The sequence below is a fragment of the Peromyscus eremicus genome, chromosome 19, assembly GCF_949786415.1.
Source record: "Peromyscus eremicus chromosome 19, PerEre_H2_v1, whole genome shotgun sequence".
NCBI classification, from domain to species: domain Eukaryota; kingdom Metazoa; phylum Chordata; class Mammalia; order Rodentia; family Cricetidae; genus Peromyscus; species Peromyscus eremicus.
This window is the reverse complement of record NC_081435.1, coordinates 24,861,319-24,880,850: the sequence shown is the minus strand read 5'-3', so window position 1 is coordinate 24,880,850 and position 19,532 is coordinate 24,861,319. Positions and strand designations below refer to the sequence as shown.

The 19,532-nt window shown below is 43.3% G+C and overlaps 1 protein-coding gene across 2 annotated transcripts in view; it reads right to left on the bottom strand.

Annotated features, from left to right (window-relative positions):
- Positions 1-17,744, bottom strand: part of Ube2d2 (ubiquitin conjugating enzyme E2 D2) — a 41,963-nt gene extending 24,219 nt beyond the window's left edge. Inside the window, exon 1 of one of the 2 annotated variants that reach the window (XM_059246601.1) lies at positions 17,318-17,744. In XM_059246601.1, the coding sequence (XP_059102584.1) occupies positions 17,318-17,341 (24 nt within the window). In that variant the 5' untranslated portion in view covers positions 17,342-17,744. The remainder of the gene's footprint in view (positions 1-17,317) is intronic. The other variant, XM_059246602.1, reaches the window with a different exon arrangement.
- Positions 17,745-19,532: the final 1,788 nt, after the last annotated feature.

Genomic DNA, 19,532 nt, shown 5'->3' with positions numbered 1-19,532 from the left:
GTCTGTCTGCACCTAGAATATTTAACTTAACAGTAAGTCCTCCAGATTCATATGTATTATTATAAATAATAGGATTTTCTTTTTAATCCTGAACAGTAGTCTAAGGTACACCTTTTCCCTTTCTCTCTCCTTTTTTTTTTTTGTTGTTGTCTTTTTTTTTTTTTTTTTTTTTTTTGAGACGGGTTTTTCAGTGTAGTTTTGGAGCCTGTCCTGGATCTCACTCTGTAGACCAGGCTGGCCTTGAACTCACAGAGATCCACCTGGCTCTACCTCCCAAGTGCTGGGATTAAAGGCGTGAACCACCACCACCACCACCACCACCACCACCACCACCACCACCACCACCACCACCACCACCCGGCCAGTTTTGGCCAGTTTTTTGTTTTTTTTTTTTTAACTTTATTTTATGTGCATTGGTGTGAAGGTGTCAGATCCCCTGGAACTGGAATTACAGACAGTTGTGAGCTGCCATGTGGGTGCTGGGAATTGAACCTGGGTCCTCTGGAAGAATAGCCAGTGCTCTTAACTGCTGGGCCATCTCTCTAGCCCACCACTCCCCAATTTTTTGTTTTGTTTTGTTTTTTAATAAGGTTTTTACTATGTAACCAAGGTGACTTCAAACTTGTGACCCTCCTGCCTCAGCTTCCAAAGTGTTGAGATGTGTTGAGGTATGTGGCATCATGAACAGCTCCAGAACTTTTAAATTCACTTGCTTTTAAATTTCAACCAATCTCCATCTCTGGGAATACTGTCTAGAACAGTCTTTCTATTCCCACTCTCCTTTTCTACTTCCTCCATGTACCTTTAGGTTTCACTTAACTGCTGCCTTGCTAGCCCCTCACTCTCTCATCATTTATTTATTGTTAAGTACTAAGGAAAACCTCAGGTTGCTTTTATAACTAAGTATAGTTAACATTTTTCTGTGGTTATATAGTGTCTCTTAATCCATAACAAATAGGAAGGAATCTGATCTCTAGCTTTTTGCACACTGAAGTCCCTGGGAACTGCCCAGTAAATATCAGTTCAACATATAGCTGAGAAGCTAGAGAGATGACTCAGCAGTTAAAAGAGTACTTGTTGCTCTTGTGGGGGACCCTAGTTTAATTCCCAGCACCCACATGGCAGCTCACAACTATCTCTAACTCCAGTTCCAAGGGACCCAATGCCATCTCTGGCCTCTGTGGATACCAGGGACTCACACAGTACATGGATATACATGTAAACAAAATACTTACACACTTAACTTTTTATGTGTATAAAAGTTAAATAAATAAACCATATACTTGAAATACATAGTAAGTACCCAGAGGAAGGTAATACTGTTTTTACTGACTAATGAATGATATCCCTCTTCCCCACACGGCCTCTTGTAGCCCTTGTAGGCTGCCTTTAGACTCTAGATTCTCCTATCCTCCACCTTCCAAGTACAAGGATTGCAGGTGTGTACCACCATGCCTGTCAGGTAGTACACACATTTTTAGCACAGCTGAAATGATATTTTTCAACATAACACTCAACTGGCAATAGTTTTTCCCTTCTTTCTTCTTTTGAGACAGTTTGTGGCTGGTGACCTTGAACTTACAGATACCCAACTGCCTCTGGTAATGCCCAGCCAATGTTTTCTTTTCTTTTTTCTTCCAGAGCTGAGGACCAAACCCAGGGGTCTTGCGCTTGCTAGGCAAGTACTCTACAACTGAGCTAAATCCCCAACCCTCAATGTTTTCTTTCTTGATTGCATTTTAGATATAACAAAGATAGATACATGGAAAAGCAACTATCTCATACTCTGATACTGCAGCCACAAGATCACATACCTAATAAAATACAAATTAGAATTTTAACAATTATAGTCAAAGAAGAAAACCACTAAGTAAATGGCAAAGCTAGGTAAGAAAATCAAAGTATTTCAGAAAGACTACCTTTGAAATAAAGGAACACAAACATTTTCCAAGAACAGAAGCTGCCAAGAACTGCTAGTTTTTGCCAATTCCTCAAGTTCACAAACAGTGGTGGCTGTACCAAGGCAAGTCCGACTCCTATGACATAGGATCTGTTAGGATCCAAAATCCCCTCTATTGTCAGTTATTATCTCTGCTCTCCAAAATGAGTGTGTCACATAGCCAAGTAGATGAGAAGAGTCCATGTTAATAGATATCAACGCCAAACATATCACTACTATCCAAGCTCCAAAGAAAACGCTGAACACTAGGAGTTTCTGTCCTGCCATTAAGTTACTATGGTCCCTTCCAATAGTTCAATCTTACTTTTAAAAGCAACTACATAGAAAACTAGAAATCTAAAATACTTATTAGTAAGGGATTACTGCCACCTTCTACAATACTAACCACCAAACCCCAAGCTTAAAAAGGGGTGAAGGGTAGTGTTACTGAATGCTAGTATTTTGATGTGTTTCTTTCTTTTCCTTTTTTTTGGGGGGGAGGGGGCTTTTCAAGACAGGGTTTCTCTGTGTGTAGCCCTGGCTGTCCTAGAACTTAATCTGTAGACCAGGCTGTCCTTGAATTCATGGGGGAGGGGGGTGGAGAAGAAAGAGGGGAGAGAAGAGAGAAGGGCTGGGGAAATGGCTCAGTGGTTAAGAACAAGAGTTACAAGCACCCATATTTGGCAGCTTTATATCTGCCTGTAAACCCACCCCCAGGAGACCCCACTCTTCTGGCCTTTATGGGAATTGTATTCCCATGCGTACCACACCCACACAGCAACACCCACATATTAAAAACAAAGTCGGTCATGATAGCACACACCTTTAATCCCACCACCAAGGAGCAGAGGCAGTTGGATCTCTTGAGAATTTGAGACCAGCCTGGTCTGATATAGAAATACAGAATATAGATATGACAGGAAAAAGAGTGGATTGTTGAACCTACTTTTAAAGAGCAACTTAGCCGGGCGTGGTGGCGCACGCCTTTAATCCCAGCACTCGGGAGGCAGAGCCAGGCGGATCTCTGTGAGTTCGAGGCCAGCCTGGTCTCCAAAGCGAGTTCCAGGAAAGGCGCAAAGCTACACAGAGAAACCCTGTCTCGAAAAAAAAACCAAAAAAAAACCAAAAAAAAAAAAAAAAAAAAAAAAAAGAGCAACTTGTTTAAAATGTTTTACATTGGTATAGATTTTTGTTTATTGATACAAATTTAAAGTTAATTTTGTTACACTGTACATATATTTTTACTCTTGTTTAAGGTATTATGTTTGTACAGCTCGTTTGAAATTGTAATGGATAATTAAGAAATACAGATTAATAATTAGTCTTCTATGGTAGTCAAACTTATAGTCATGTTAAGTTTTCTAGGTATACATAGATATAATTCAATTAGGTAGGTAATCTTCAAACACTTCAAAGACCTACAGAATATGGCATTTAAAATGTTTTAAGAACTTTGACTTTGTGGACACTGAGACATGTCTGCTCCTGGTAGCATCAATCTACTTCAGAGAAGATAATGGGCAGTGAAGAAACTCATTATGGAGTTTGCTTTCTTTGTGGCAAAAGTTAGCCACTGGATAAAAAAGTGCCCTTACATTGACTGATGATACATGCAGGACCCATAGGAAGGTGACCACTAAACTTTTTGCAAGGCAAAATGGTCCTTCAGGATTCTGCTTTGCAGAGGAAACTGCCAGACATTCTACAGGACACAGAGAAAGCAACTAGACTCTAGGCCTGTAGGCTGAAGATGGATGCCTCAAGACTGCAGAAAAACTTTGGGTGACTGTTCAGGCAGCCAGCTGTCTCTGTCATTCTAGATTTTTGGAAGTTGCTTACAATGCTATTCCTGTTAGGTAATATTATATCCTTCTGAGGTCTTTAATGTAGTTGAAGACTAGATAGTTATAATTTTCCTTGGTTATGATAAAAGATAAATTAGATATGAAACTTTAGACTCACAAATATAGGATAGAAAGAATATTTTCTTTGATTTTGCCAAATACAAATAGCCTAGATATTGTAACTGTAATTCTTGCTTGATAACTGTTCTATTATATGTAATCTTACTATGTTAAAGTTAAAACCTTCTTTTTTGATTAGACAGAAAAGGGGAAGTACTGTGGGATGTTTGGTATGCTGTGAATATGTTGCTCTGATTGGTTGATAAATAAAATGCCGATTGGCCAGTAGCCAGGCAGCAAGTATAGGTGGAATAAACAGACAAGGAAAATTCTGGGAAGAGGAAGGCTGAGTCAGGAGACGCCAGCCCGCAGTCCAGGGAGCAGCATGTAATGGCACACAGGTAAACCCACGGAACACGTGGCAACATATAGATTAACAAAAATGGGCTGAATTTAAGTGTAAGAGCTAGTCAGTGGTAGGCCTGAGCTAATGGCCGAACAGTAAATTAATAAAAGCCTCTGTGTGTTTACTTGGGTCTGAGCAGCTGGGGACCAGCAGGACACAGGAAAACTTTAGCTACACCAGTCTACAGATCGAGTTTCAGGACAATCAGGATTGTTACAAAGAGAAACCGTCTCAAAAAAACAAAACAAAACAAAATAAACAAATGAAAAAATAAAATATTTTTAAAAATTTAGAAAGACAAAGCTGATATGGAGGCTCACATTATAAGAAAGAGGATCAGGGGCTGGAAAGATGGCTCAGAGGTGCTCTTCCAGAGGTCTTGAGTTCAATTCCCACTAACCACATGGTGGCTCACAGCCATTTATTTACAGTGGGATCTGATGCCCTCTTCTGTCATGCAGGTGTACATGCAGATAGAGCACTCACACATAAATAAAAATCTTTAAAAAAGAAGAGAATTAGGAGTTCAAGGACGGCCTAAACTACATGAAAAGGGCTCTCGATGTCACTTAGTACTGCCTAGTATACAAAAAGCAGTGGGTTGGATCCCCAACACATGTGTGATGGCAAAAGACTGTGATCTCAGAAACAGGAGGACCAGAAAATGCATAATAAGTTCAATGCTTTCCTGGGCTATGTAAGACCCTACCTCAAAAAAAAAAAAAAAAAAAAACCAACCTAACCTTTCTTTCTCATCACTACTTCTGCTAACTCCAGCTGAGGCAAGAGTATGGCTACAAGTTCACAGTCAGCCTTAAAGAGTAAGACTATCTCTATACGCACACGCACGCACAGCTGGAGAGTTGGCTCAGCAGGTTAAGAGCACTGGGCTGCTCTTGCAGAGAACCTAGGTTCAATTACCAGCATCCACGTGGCAGCTCTCAAATCTCTGTAACCCCAGTCCTAGAGAATTCAATGCTCTTGTCTCATCTCCTTGGGCAACAGGCCACAGTACATATACATTCACACAAGTAAAACTTATACACATTAAAAAAAAAATTCAATTTCCACAATCTTGGCACCTGCAGAGGCCTGCTGGGAATGCAAGTATGTCTAGAAGGTTGTGGGTCAAGGCCATTTTTGCTGGCTAAAAGTAAATGCTCTTCTTAAGATTGAAGATATTTATGCCTGAGATGAAAATGAATTCTACTTAGGCAAGAGATGTGCTCATATGTATAAAGCAAAAAACAACAATGCAGTGACTCCTGGAGGCAAATTGAACAAAACCAGAGCAATCTGGGGAAACATAGCTCATGTCTATTTACAAATGGTGACATGGTTCATGCCAAATTCCAAAATAACCTTCCTGCAAAAGCAATTGGACACAGAATCCATGTGATGTTGTACCTTTCATGGATTTAGACTAATAAATAGTAAATAAAAGTGATTATAGCTGTCTGCTATTATCCCTGTTCCCCCCACCACTACCAAGGAATGCTTAAAAACCATACAGTGCTACTTGTGGGGTCTCAAAGCATTTTTTGGATTAATACAGAAAAGGCAGCAAGCAGAGGTGCTCTATAGTATAACAAAAGCATGAAAATATTATAATGTAGCCAGGCACAGTGGTGGTTCATGCCTTTAATCCAGCACTTGGGAAGCAAAGGCAGATGATCTACAGAGCGAGTTCCAAGACAGTTAGGGCTACACAGAAACCAAGTCTCAAAACAAAATATTACAATGCATACACAAGATGGCTCACAATCATCCCTCCACTCTTCTGAACTCCATAAGCACCAAGTACATACATGGTGCACAAATGATAATCATTTATACAAAACACTCATATTCCTACTGCCTCCCCTTCTCCAGTGCTAGAATTTCAGGTGTGCTGTCATCATACTCAGCATTAGAATTATTTTTAGTGAATCCAAGGAAGCAAAATGATATAGTACAGGGCCTTCAGAATGGCTAAGCATGAAAGGTGCTTCCCATCAAACCTAATGACCTGAGTTCTCTACCTTGGATCCACACTATCAAAGAAGAAAACTTCCACAAGTTGTCTTCTGACTTCCATGTGCATTTTGTGACACATGCATAAGCCCATGCACACACATACAATAAATTAAATAAAATGTAATTTAAAATTTTAAAAATAACCCAGCACTTGGGAGGCAGAGGCAGGTGGATCCCTGTGAGTTTGTGGCTAGCATGGTCTACAAAGGAGGTTCCAGGACAGCCAAAGCTACACAGAGAAACCCTGTCTCAAGACACATACTCACACTCCTCTCCTCCTCTAAAAATACCTGAGAATGCCTTTAATCCCAACACTCAGGGAGGCAGAGGCAGGTGGTCTCTGAGTTTGAACTCAGAGACCAGATTGGTCTACAAATAAGTTCCAGGACGAGAAACCCTATCTTGAAAAATTAATAGTAATAATAATAAAATCTTAAAACTTAAATATATATAGTACAAAATTAAATTGTGTCACATGATTAATCAAAAATTAAGACGTTAAGATAATTATTTCCTACATTTTGTGTGTGTGTGTTTATTTTATGTGCATGGGTGTTTCACCTACAGCGATCAGAAGAGGGTGTCATACTCTCTGAAACTAGAGTTACAGACAGTTGTTAACTGCCATGTGGGAGCTATGAAACAAACCCCGATTCTCTGGAAAAGCAGTAAGTACTCTTAACTGCTAAGCCACTTTTCCAGCTCCTACATTATATTATATATATAAAACATATATGTATATATACATGTATGTGTATATATATATACACATACATATATATATATTTCAAAAAACAGCTACCAATTATTTCCTCCTTCCCCATAAGCACTCTACTTTTTCTAGAAGTAGCATCTACTAAATAAAATACAGCTAACAAATCATTATCAGGGCCAGAAGATGGCTATGCAGTTACTGCTTTCCTAGTGGGTGTCAAGTGATTTCCTACAGTCACTGTGATTTGTGATGTGCATTTTGATAATGAGCAATGGTGAAGATATAGGTACTAGAACCTTCATAATAGCTGGTAGGACTATAAACAACTGCCCAATTTGGAACACAGTCTAGATTTTTTTGTATGTATACAAGACAGTATATCCATACCAAAAAAAAAAAATTCAATGCTTTAGCGTAACTGTGGTTCTCTGAAGCTGGAGACTGAACCCAGGACCTCCTACATTTAAGAGAAAGCACTCTTAAAGTAGGAAGGTTGGAGAGATGGCTCAGCAGATAAGAGAATATATTGCTTTTGAGGAAGACCTGAGTTCAGTTCTCAACTCCTTAACACCCCGTGCTCATGAGCACCTAACTAAACACATACATGCAATTAAAATTTTAGGACTGGGCAAGGTAGGGCATATCTTTAATCCTTGCACTCAGGAGGCACCTAGCTATATTCTCAGATCCCTGTATGAGGGAGTGTGGTATGTTTTAAGCAGCCACTTTCTTGTGTGGCAATAGATAGCTAATACATATAGGACAATAAGTATTCCTAAGATGGGAGATAAAATGGGAGACAACTTCAATGACTGAAGCAGCTCTCAGCAATGGTTCAAAATGACAACATCCCAACAGACAGGATGTGATGAAAAGCAGCCAACTAAACAAATCATCCACCACCTAAGGTGCAGAGATACACAACACTGAGCTTCAAAGACATTCCTGTCTTAGACAAATTAAACCTAATATATGGAAATATGAAAAAAGCCTAAACTAACTCAACTAAAGGAGGCAAGGCCCATACTCCTCTAATTCCAGCACTTAGGAGGTAGAGACATGTATTTGGGTCATCCTCTGCTACAGAGTCAAGCCTGAGTCCAGCCCAGGTAACAAGACCCTATTTCAGAAAAATAAAAAAATAAAACTAGGAATTGCCATGGCATCACACCATCAGATTCCTTAGAAACAGCTAAAGAAAAATAACACTAGATTTTTACTAGATTTGCAATTTTTCCATAGGCCTGAGTTTTAGATTTTCATAAAAATTAAACAAATGAAAAAGCCCAAAGGCTGATAAAGCAGTTACTTTATTAAACTGTGGATATTAAATAGTGTACTGTTGTGGGCCTGGAGAGACTGGACCTGATCTGGTTCCCAGCACCCACATCAGGTGGCAGAAAACTGCCTATAACTCCAGCTCTAGGGATTCCAACATCTCTGGCCTCCTTAGGCACCTACACTCACATGCATAAACCCACAAACAGAAAGACAGACACAAACACATAATAGCCAGAGCGTGCCTTTAGTCCCAACACTTGGGAGATAGTGGCAGGTGGATCTCTATGAGTTCCAGGACAGCGAGGGCTACACAGAGAAACCCTGTCTCCAAAAAACAAAACAAACAAATAAACAAACAAAAATAAAGCCCAGCATGATGGCACACACCTTTAATCCCAGCACTCAGGAGGCAGAGACAGGATCTACTATGAGTTCCACACCAGCCAAGGCCACATGGTGAGACTCTTATCTAAAAAACAAAACATAGTAACAAAATTAGGGGCTGAAGAGATGGCTCAGGAGTTAAGAACACTAGCTGCTCTTCCAGAGGACCTAGGTTTGGTTTCCAGAACCTACATGGAGGCTCACAAATGTAAATAGTTTTAGGGGATCTGATACCCTCTTCTGGCCTCTGGGGGCACCAGACACGCACATGGTGCATATAAATTATTAGGAGGGGGGAGCCCAGCCCTAGTGGCACTCGCCTTTAATCCCAGCACTCCAGAGCTTGGCAGATCTCCGTGAGTTCGAGGCCAGCCTGGTCTATAGAGTGAGATCAGGACAGGTACTAAAACTAGACAGAGAAACCCTGTCTCAAAACACCCCCCCCCAAAAAAAAATTATTAAGGGGAAAGTCAGAAATGAGCTGGGCATACTGATACACACCTTTAGCTCCAGCGCTCAGAAGGCAAAGAGAGGTGGGCAGATAGATGTGAGTTAAGAGGCCAGCTTGGTCTACACAGTGAGTCCCAGGCCAGCCAGGGCAACATACTGAGACCCTGCCTCAAAAACAAAACAAAACATGACTTTTATGTATACTTAAATGGCCAACCACTTTTCACTTTTTTTTTTTTTAAATCTCTAGACTGCAGGATATGTGGCATTTATATCCCCATGAAGATAAAAAAAGCCAAGATTCAAGAAAACTAGTAAAGTTGTCAGGTGTGGTGGTACATCCAGTAAGTCCAGCACAGGTGGAAGCAGAAAAAGGAATTCAGTCAGTCTGGGCTACGTAGTTGAGTATGAGGTCAACATGGGCTACATGAACCCCTATGTACAAACACAACGAAACAGGCTAGCATGGTGGTACATCCCAGCATTCAGAGGCAGAGGAAGGTGGATCTCTGTGAGTTCAAGACCAGGGAAAATCCTGTTTAGAAAAAACAAATAAATTAGGGATTTTTTTTTCTTTTTCCTTTCTTTCTTTTTTGGAGACAGGATCTCTCTATTAGTCCCAGCTGTCCTGGAACTTGCTATGTAGACCAAGCTGACCTCAGACTCAGAGATCCATCCACCTGTCTCTGCCTCCCTCCAGAACGCTAGGATTAAAGGAATACGCCACCACACTCAGCCCCCCTCCCCCAATAAATTTTTTTTTTTTCCTTTTGGTTTTTTGAGACAGGGTTTCTCTGTGTAGCCCTGGCTATTCTGGAACTTGGGGACCCATCTGCCTCTGCCTCCCAAGTGCTTGGACTAAAGGTGTGGGCCAACACCGCTGGCCCAAAAAAATAAATCTTAAAAAAAAAAATTTTTTTTTTCAAGTAAGCTGGGCATAATGGATCATGCTTGTATCCTAGCACTTAGGGAGCTCGAGAGTTAAAGGCCAGATTGAGCTACTGAGTGACATACTGTCTAAAAATAAACAAGCAATACACAATTCAATACAGGGTTAGGGCTGTAGTTCATTGGCAAAGGGAAGACCTCAAAATGCTTGATGCCCTAGGTTCAATCCCTGATACCGCTCGCTCTCCAAAAGGAAAATAAAAGATTTAATTCAAATAAAAGGAAATTTTTATTTTATTATTACTATTATTATTTTGTTGCTTTTTCGAGACAGGGTTTCTTTTTAGCCCTGACTGTCCTGGAACTTACTCTGTAGACCAGGCTGGTCTTGAACTCAAGAGATTCGCCTCTCAAGTGTGGGATTAAAGGTGTGTGCCACCTGGCTTCAAAGGGGAATTTTTTTTTTTTTTTTCTTTTTTGGTTTCTCTGTGTAGTTTTGGTGCCTGTCCTGATTCTCTGTGTAGACCAGGAGAGCCTTGAACTTAAGAGATCCACCTAGCTCTGCCTCCTGAGTGCTGAATTTAAAGGCATGGACCACCGCTGCCTGGCCCAAAGGAAAATTTTAAAGTAGCTTCAGGAGGCTGGAGAAGTGGCTCAGCAGCCAAGAGCATTCATACTGGCTGTTCTTCACGGGTTAGATTCCTAGCACTGACTATGTAACTATAGCTCCAGGGGATCAGACACTATCTTCTGGCCTCCACAAGCACTGCATGCATGTGGTTTTGTACACAGACGTAAACGCAGGTGAAACACCCATAAAATAAAACTATCTCAAAAAAGAAAAAAAAATTATGTGTTTTGTCTGTATGTATGTCTGCACTGTGTGTGCCTGAGACTGGAGTTACAGACGATATAAGCTGCCATGTGGGTACTGGGAATCGAACCCTGGTGTTCTGGAAGTGTAGCCAGTGCTTTTAACTCTGAGTCATTCCTCTAGCCCTTCAGCTCTAGTCTTACTAATCAAGTTACACTGTCTTATCAGATAGCAACCCTAGAGTATGTTGCAGTGCTAGTATTACAAATCTATTACATGGTATCTCACTTGATGCTCTAGACAGAACAAATGGGAGTTTATTTCCTTACATTATAAACCATTAAAACTTTATTTGTACAGAAAAAACAAGTGTACACCTGCATTTCCAAAATGAGGGCTGTAATAGTTCTGTCAGCAGCAGGCATCATTCAGGAATTCCTGTCCTGGAACTACCCAGGATATTTCAGCAGCCACCTCTCTGATTACAATATTCAGAATTGTAAGATCAAAACTATCCCTTATCACTCAGATTCACACTTAAAATGACCTTTCTTCCAATACTTCTTATTCCTCAGTAAAAGTTATGTGTGGCCCACATCTTTAATCCCAGCCCTTGGGGAGGGAAGCAGAGACAGGAGGATCTCTGTGAGTTCACAGTGAGTTCCACCTCAGCCAGGACTTCATAAGAGACCCTGTCTCAAAAAAACAAAACAAGGCTTGGAAGGTGGTGATGCATGCCTCAGCACTTGGGAGGCAAAGGCAGGTGGATCTCAGTGAGTTCCAGGACTGCCAGGACTGTTACAGAGAAACTCTATCTCAAAAAAACAAAACAAAATACACACTGAAGAGACTTTACTGTTGTGGATAGGCATGAACCAAGCATGCACTAAGAATGTATTCCAGAATTTGGCTATGCCAACAGTTGTTTTATTTTTTAAAAAATGGGTTCTTAATGTTTCCCACATTGATCCTGGACTCCTGGACTCAAGCATTTCTCCTGCCTTAGTCTCTCAACTTAGCTGGGACTATGCCCATCTAAGAATCGCTGTCTAATGAGGGGAGGAGACTTTCAAAAAAACTTTATCATAAAGTTTATCTTTTGGAATAAGCTATGCCTGCTTTCCAAGGCAGTAATCCAACCACATATGCTAGTACTCAGTATTCCACAGGAATATTTGCTCATTTGTTCATCATTCTGCCCAAAATTACTCAACCCTTACCTCTAATAATATTAATGTAACACATAGCATATATTTCTAGCACAGTATCATTTGTATTTTCTGAAATACTGAAGAGTAAGCAGAGTGGCAAACATTTTATCTGAAATTTATCCTATATGATCAATACTATTTTTTAAGTAATATTTTTAAATTTAGTAATATTAGAACTCGCAATAGTACTACCCACCCAGCAGAGGCAGGCAGATTTCTGTTAAATTCCAGGCCAGCCTGGTCTACATAGCAAGTTCCAGACCAGTCAAAGCTGTATAGTAACCTCTACACACACACACACACACACACACACACACACACACACACACACACACACGGAGGATTATCTATCTGCCAATACTACCCACAGACCTTGGTAATAGCAACATTTAAAGGGAGATAGGTAGCAGGTGCCCTATTTTCTAGATCCCTCATTCTCCTTGATCACTTTAGTTGTCTGACCTTGAGTTCAAAACCTTTTTGAGAACTTTGTTTTGTCTCTTTGAGGTCTTAGAGCTTGCCTTAAATACAGATCAATGATGGCATTACTTTGTTTCAAAACTGTAACTATCAAGACACTATTAAAATATGCAAGGCATTATTGGGTTTAAAAGTATCCTAGCTTGCTCATTTATTAAGAAAGAATCTTCTATATGCCAGACTGGCCTCAAATTTAACATGTAGCTGAGGACGACCTTGAACTCCTGATCCTCCTGTCACCACCTTCGGTTCTGGGATTACAGAAGTACCCCACAAGGTGCTAGGGATCCAAATAGGGTTTGCAAACTAGTTAAGCACTCTACCTATTGAGCTTCACCCCCAGGTCTAGCATCTTTTCTTTTTTCAGTCTTCAACTCCCAGAGAAACCAAGATATTTAGCCTGTTACCCTTCTCAAAAACAGAAAAATTAAGCCTGTACTTCAACAAGGGCACCTGCATCTTTACAAGTGAAGGTAAAAGGAAAAACAGGAAGTCAAAAAGGTCTTTGATCAGCCAAAGAGACCATACAGTTCACAGAACACATGAAGCCCTCTTCACTCAGAGCCTACTGGTTCTTATTTTAGACACAATTTTAATAAGCTCCGTGATCTGGTTTCTTAGCCCACAACAGATGAGATGCAGCCAACTGGAAAAGGGCTGGGGGTGGTGCTAGATGAGGCAGGACAGGCACTCAAAGCATCAAAACACCTATAAAATCAGCAGAAACCTAAAACACAGAAGGCCATTTGGTGCGTGCAGACAGACAGACACACACACACAATTCAAATCCCTGCCAGAACCATACTGTTCATGTGTTTCTGTGGCAAATTTTCCCTAAAAAGCGGCTCAGGAATCTCTAAGATATACATCAAAATAATACCCATCAAAAGCTTTTTCCAGGGCTTAGGGTCTACAGCTCAGTGAAAATAAAAAGTGCTGTAAATCTGACCAAAACAGACTATGCATGTATGAAACTCAAAGAATAAAAAATACGTATTTTCTAAAAGTGCCAAATTCAGACAAAAATCTACTTGTCAAAGAAGATACTGAATTTTTAAAGATGACTCTTGTCAAATGTGGTAAAATTTTAAGACTTCTATTAGAACCAGATAAAAGACTTCATGACATCTGAAGCTGAAAAGGTACTTAAGTAAGAGCTCTTTTCAGAGATGGACAACAGGAATGGCTCAACACCAAGACTGATTATACAGACCAGGCAAGACTTCTAGGGATTCCAGTTCAGATGCGTTGGCTTGAGGATAAGACAGGAATGGTTTTATCTGTATCCATTAAGCCTATCATTTAAAGTAAACTATATCACACACACACACACACACACACACACACACACACACAGTTTGAAAACCTACTTCTGCTTTTGTTTTCACAATAATTTTGATGAAAATAAGAGAGGGTTTTTCTAGTCTTTGGCAGTCTAAGAGAAGTGAAGCCATACTTGACCTCAATTAAAGTTATAAAATGGGGATGGAGGGATACATATATAAAAAAGTTCAAGCTATTGAGCTAAGAATGCAGCTGAGGTGGCAGAGTGTTTCTTGCCTAATATGTAAGAAACTCTGGGTTTGAGTCCAGGGCCACTTAAAACTTGACAGGGTGGCACATGCTTACAATTCTAGTATTTAGGAGGTAGAGGCTAAGGAACACAAATTCAAGGTCATGCCCCCACACATAGTTTCAGGCCAGTTTGGAATACATACAACCCTGTATCAGGAAAACAGCTGGGGGCTAGAGACAGCTGAGCTATTAAAGAGCATTTTTGCTCTTGCCAAGGACCTAGGTTGGATTCCCAGCTCCTGAATGGTGGCTCACAACCACCTGTAACACCAGTTCCAGGTGATCCAACAGGCATATACAGTGAGCACATACATACATGAAAGCACAACATTCATAAAGTAAACTATATAAATCTTTTAAAAAGTATTTAAAAAAAAGACAAACAAACAGCTGGGGGTTGGTGGCGCACGCCTTTAAGCCCAGCACTTAGGAGGTAGAGGCAGGGAAACCCTGTCTCAAAGAACAAAAAGTCAAACTCCTAGGACCCGTGGAAAGGTGAAAGGACAGACTCCACAGTTATCCTCTAATTCGAGTGAGGGCTGTGGTTCTCTCTCTCTCTCTCTCTCTCTCTCTCTCTCTCTCTCTCTCTCTCTCTCACACACACACACACACACACACACAGAGGTCAAATGAACATTTCTAAACCTGCTTTCCTTTTTAAAGATTTATAAGAACTGGCAATATACTTCAATGGTAGAGTGTTTGCCTTAGCATACTTAAGATCCTGGATTCAATCCCTAGTACTCTACAAAAAGATTTAGGGAAGGCAGGTGTGGTGGTACATGCCTGAATCCCAGTACTTGGGATCAATCCCAGCCTGAACTACACAGTGACAGCCTATCTCAAAAAACAGCAACAGGCCGGGCGGTGGTGGTGCACGCCTTTAATCCCAGCACTCGGGAGGCAGAGGCCAGCGGATCTCTGTGAGTTCAAGGCCAGCCTGGGCTACCAAGTGAGTTCCAGGAAAGGCGCAAAGCTACACAGAGAAACCCTGTCTCGAAAAACCAAAAAAAAAAAAAAAAAAAAAAAAAAAAAACCAGCAACAGAAATGATATTGCTGGGGGCAAACATTATTCTAAGATTTAAATGAATGTTTTGAGTCAGTGTTACCTCCCTTTCTGAATAAGTCTCTATGGCATAGATATTAATACAAACACTAAAAACTATTAACTTGCTGGTTTAATATCAGCACACTGAAGGCAGAGGCAGATGGGTCTTGGAGTTTGAGGTCAGCCTGGTCTACACCATAGTAAGTTGCAAGCAACAGAGCTAGGAAGACCCTTCCTTTAAAAAAAAATTAAAATAAGCCGGACGGTGGTGGTGCACACCTTTAATCCCAGCACTTGGGAGGCAGAGCCAGGAGGATCTCTGTGAGTTCGAGGCCAGCCTGGTCTACAGAGTGAACGCCAGGACAGGCACCAAAACTACACAGAGAAACCCTGTCTTGAGAGGAAAAATAAATAAATAAATAAATATTTAAGTATCTCTGTAAATTATCACACATCAAACTCACTTTCTCTCCCAGCTTTAGGGGACAATCTTATATAGGTATAACTCAAACAGCATTTCAAATTGATAACTTCCCACTAGACTCTGAAAGACTGCTAAAGTCTTAGAATTAGAAACATGCTGGGCAGCTGTGGCGCTTACCTTTAATCCCAGCACTCAGGAGGCAGGAGGCAGGTGGACCTCTGTGAGTTCAAGGCCAGCTTGAGTTCCAGGACAACCTGGGTTGTTACAGAGAAACCCTGGAAAGGGGGGGGAAGGGGGGGAGACACGACCAACAACAGAAAAGAAATACATATACACATTACCTGGATGTTTATCCCTTACATGGTTTTTCAAGAGATCTTTACCTAAAGTTCATACTTCTTTTAGCAAAGACCCTGCTTCATTTTAGCACAAGACTTACTGCTAAAGCCTATCCTTTGATTTCTAAGAAATCAAAGAAAACAAAAGTTAGTAAGGTGCTAATTCGCAGTAGGGAATGGAATTAATTCCACATTCCAAGTCTTGAGGAATAAAATGAGGACCAACTGCTGAACTGTGGTGTTCCATCTTTCAATCTGCATTTGACTTCGTTCTCCACTTTTCTTCGTAGCCCCATTCCATCAGCCCTTAGAGGTAATCCCAGGTTCTATCACTTACTAAGAAGGTAAAGACTTACTATGGCCCATCTGAGGAGCCAAATGAAACACCAAACAAAACTCATAGTGGATGACTTCTTACGTCCAAGGAAAAAATAGTAGTGACTCTAAGAGGTTAATATTAGGGGGAAAAAAAACAAACCCCTAAAGTTTAAGCTAAGCCTATGCTCTTCTTACAGTGTCAAATCTTATCAATAACTAAATGGATAACCTTTCACTTAAAAGAACTAAGAAATTATTTCTAACCAAAAATTGAGTAAAATCCCTTCCAAATTAGGAGTCTTGACGAATACATCATCTAATTGTAGCGTTAAAATCATTTTGGGATAAGTCTGTGAAAGGCGGTTTTCAACGTTCGGTTTTCTGAACTGACTGGCTTCTACCCTACCAGGTAAACACAGTTTGTTCCCCTAGATCCAATCCTGCAAAACGGGAGGGTTAATTAATTTCCGACGACATACGGCAACCCCAAGGAACAAAACGCTTCTCCACTGAATCCCCTCCTTCCTCCGGAGTAGCATTTTCTTCCCTCTGACTTTCTACTCCACTTTCTACACCAGTAAGGCGGACTTAAGTGCCCAGGAGTTCCAGTGAGCTCAATCAAGGAAACAGTCGTGGATCGGGCAAATGGGCCCCCTTGGTCGGCCTGTCCCGGTCCTCGAGCTCAGGCAGCTCAGTGAAGGGGGACAGAGATGGGACAAGCAGCCCTATCGACCTCAGATCACAGGGGCCGCCCAACGCCCCGGCCGCTCCCCCCCACCGCCCCTCCCCGCGCCGTCCCAAGTCCCCTTCGCGGCCGGACAATAGCCCTAGAGAGCAGCGAGTCCCGGGCTGGAAGGCGGCCTGGAAAGGCGTCGGGGAGGAAGACTGCGAGGCCCAAAGCAACTTCGGCCTAAGCAAGGTCCCCCGCGCTCCGGCCTCCGCGGGCGCCATCTCTGGGAGCGGGGTGTGAAGGCCGCCCCGTGGGGCCGGCGCCGGCAGCGGGAACCAGACGCCGCCGCCGCGAGCCCAGTGGAGGGAGGCGACCGCGGGAAGAAGTGCAGGCCGCAGCCCACTCAGCGGGCTCGCCCAGCGGCCCATGCCCACAGCAACGCCCCGGCCGCTTACCTTGTGGATTCTCTTCAGAGCCATGGTGGGAAACGGTGGCGACGGGCCCCCGGGGCGGGGACGGGGACGGGGGAGGGACGGGGAAGGGGCGAGGGAGGGGGCCTGAGACCGCCCGAGCGGTCGCGAGTCGGCCCGAGAAGACCGGGAGCTCCGAAGCGCGGGTCCGACGAGCTGAGGGCCGAGGCCCGCTCAGCTTCTGGGCCTGCCGCAGCGGTCACCGCATCACCCGACGGCGGCCCCTTTATGCGCTGCTGCCACAGCCACCGCCGCCGTAGCCGCCTCTTCCTCGTAGGCTCAGCGCCGCCTCCTCGGCCGCCGTGGATCCCTCCGCCGGGGAGGAAGAGCCCCCCAAGCTCCGGGCTCGCCGAGCGCCTCACGGTCGCGGAGCCGGGGAAGCCTGCTTCCCTGCCTGGTGCAGGTGGACTAAGGGACGCGCGGGCGGGCGGGCGGCGCCGCCGGGGTGGGGCCGCCAGAGCGCGGGGTGGGCCCAGGCCGAGGGGCAGGTCGGGAGGCTCCGGGATTGGCGGGCCTGGGAGGGAGGGAGGGCCGGGCCGCGCCGGCGGCGGAGGGATACGGGCCGCCCCTGCGAGTACCTTACGTGCCGGCGCCGGCGCAGCCACGGCCGCGGAGGGGATGACGTCGCGAGGCACCGAGCGGGGGGATCTCGCGAGAGTTTGGGCGCGGGTTCTAGATGCTCCTCCGCCAAGGCCCCAAATGGGCCCCTGGTACCCTGTGCGCGTGGGGCTTCGAAGATCAGTAAATGCTGAAAGCCACGTGTTGTTTGCCACATTGTTTAGCCACCGTGGGCGTCAGAAGGCAGTACCTGATCCCACTGCTGCTTTGCTGAAAGGGGAAGGGACTTTTCCAAGGTCACACATCTCTTCCTTTGGGGGCAGTATTATTAATACCCCATCCTGACCACCAGCCCGAAAAAGAGGGTCCCAGAGCTTGCACAGGGAGGGAGCCTTGAGACTGGCCATCCCAACCAAGACCCCAGCTAGGCATGACTCGAATGTGCTTTTTTGCAGCCACCAGCATGTTAGCCGTAGGAAACATGTCATGGAGAAGAAGAAAATATGAAAGGATTTTTTTTTTTTTTTTTTTTTTGGACAAGGACACACAGCAAATGGCAAAGTTGATCACCTCTCCTCGTGGACCCCCAAAGAGAAAATTGTAGCCAGTCACCCAGACTCTATATGTTAGAGCTTCTAAATGAGGGGGAACATTCTGTAGGCCCAGGTCTTTGTGAAATGGGATGAAAGAGGCACCAGAATGCCTCCAGGTCAGATTTTTATTTTTTCTCAATGATAACGTTCTTGTACATACAAAGCAATGTGGGAGCTGTCGACAGCTCAGTGGGTATGGTGCTTGCCCCCAAGCCTGCTGACCAGAGTTGGATCCCTGAGATTACATGGAGGAAGGAGAGAACCTACTCCCAAGTTATCCCGTGACCTCCACTCCCATGCACAGGTATACATACAGGCACATACTTACACAAATGTAGGTTCAAAAAAGTAAATAACATGTATTTAACTGATTCTCTTTGGGGAGATATTCTAAAAGCTGTTTCCTAGTGCTGGAGAGATTGCTCAATGGTTGAGTACACACTACTCTTACAGAGGACCAGAGTTTGGTTCCCAGCACCCACGTCAGAATCCCAATTACCTGTGACTCCAGCCCCAGGGGACCCAACATCTCTGGCTTCTCCACTCATGTACACACACTCTCCCCCCAGAGAGATGTATACATAAAAATAAAATACTTTTTAAAAAGCTGTTCCCAACTTTTACTATTAAAAATAAGGGTGTATGGGCTGGAGAGATGGCTCAGCCATTAAAGGCTCAGACTCAGAACCAAGAACAAGGGTATGAGACAGAGGAGATAGTATGTACCTGCAATCCAGCACACCGTGGGAAGAGCCAGGATGATGAAGAGTTCAAGGGCACTCTCAGGTGCATAGAGAGTTTGAAGCCAGAATGAGCTACATGAGACCTTAGTTCAATGATGCATAGTGATTTCCTCAGGAGCTCATTAAGACCCAGGAAACTCTCCTTCTCCCTCTCTCTCTCTCTCTCTCTCTCTCCCTCTCTCTCTCTCTCTCTCTCCCTCTCTATCCCTCTCCTCTCCCTCTCCTCCCTCTCCTCCCTCTCCTCCCTCTCCCTCTCCCTCTCCCTCTCCCTCTCCCTCTCCCCCCCCACTCTATTTCTTTCTTTTG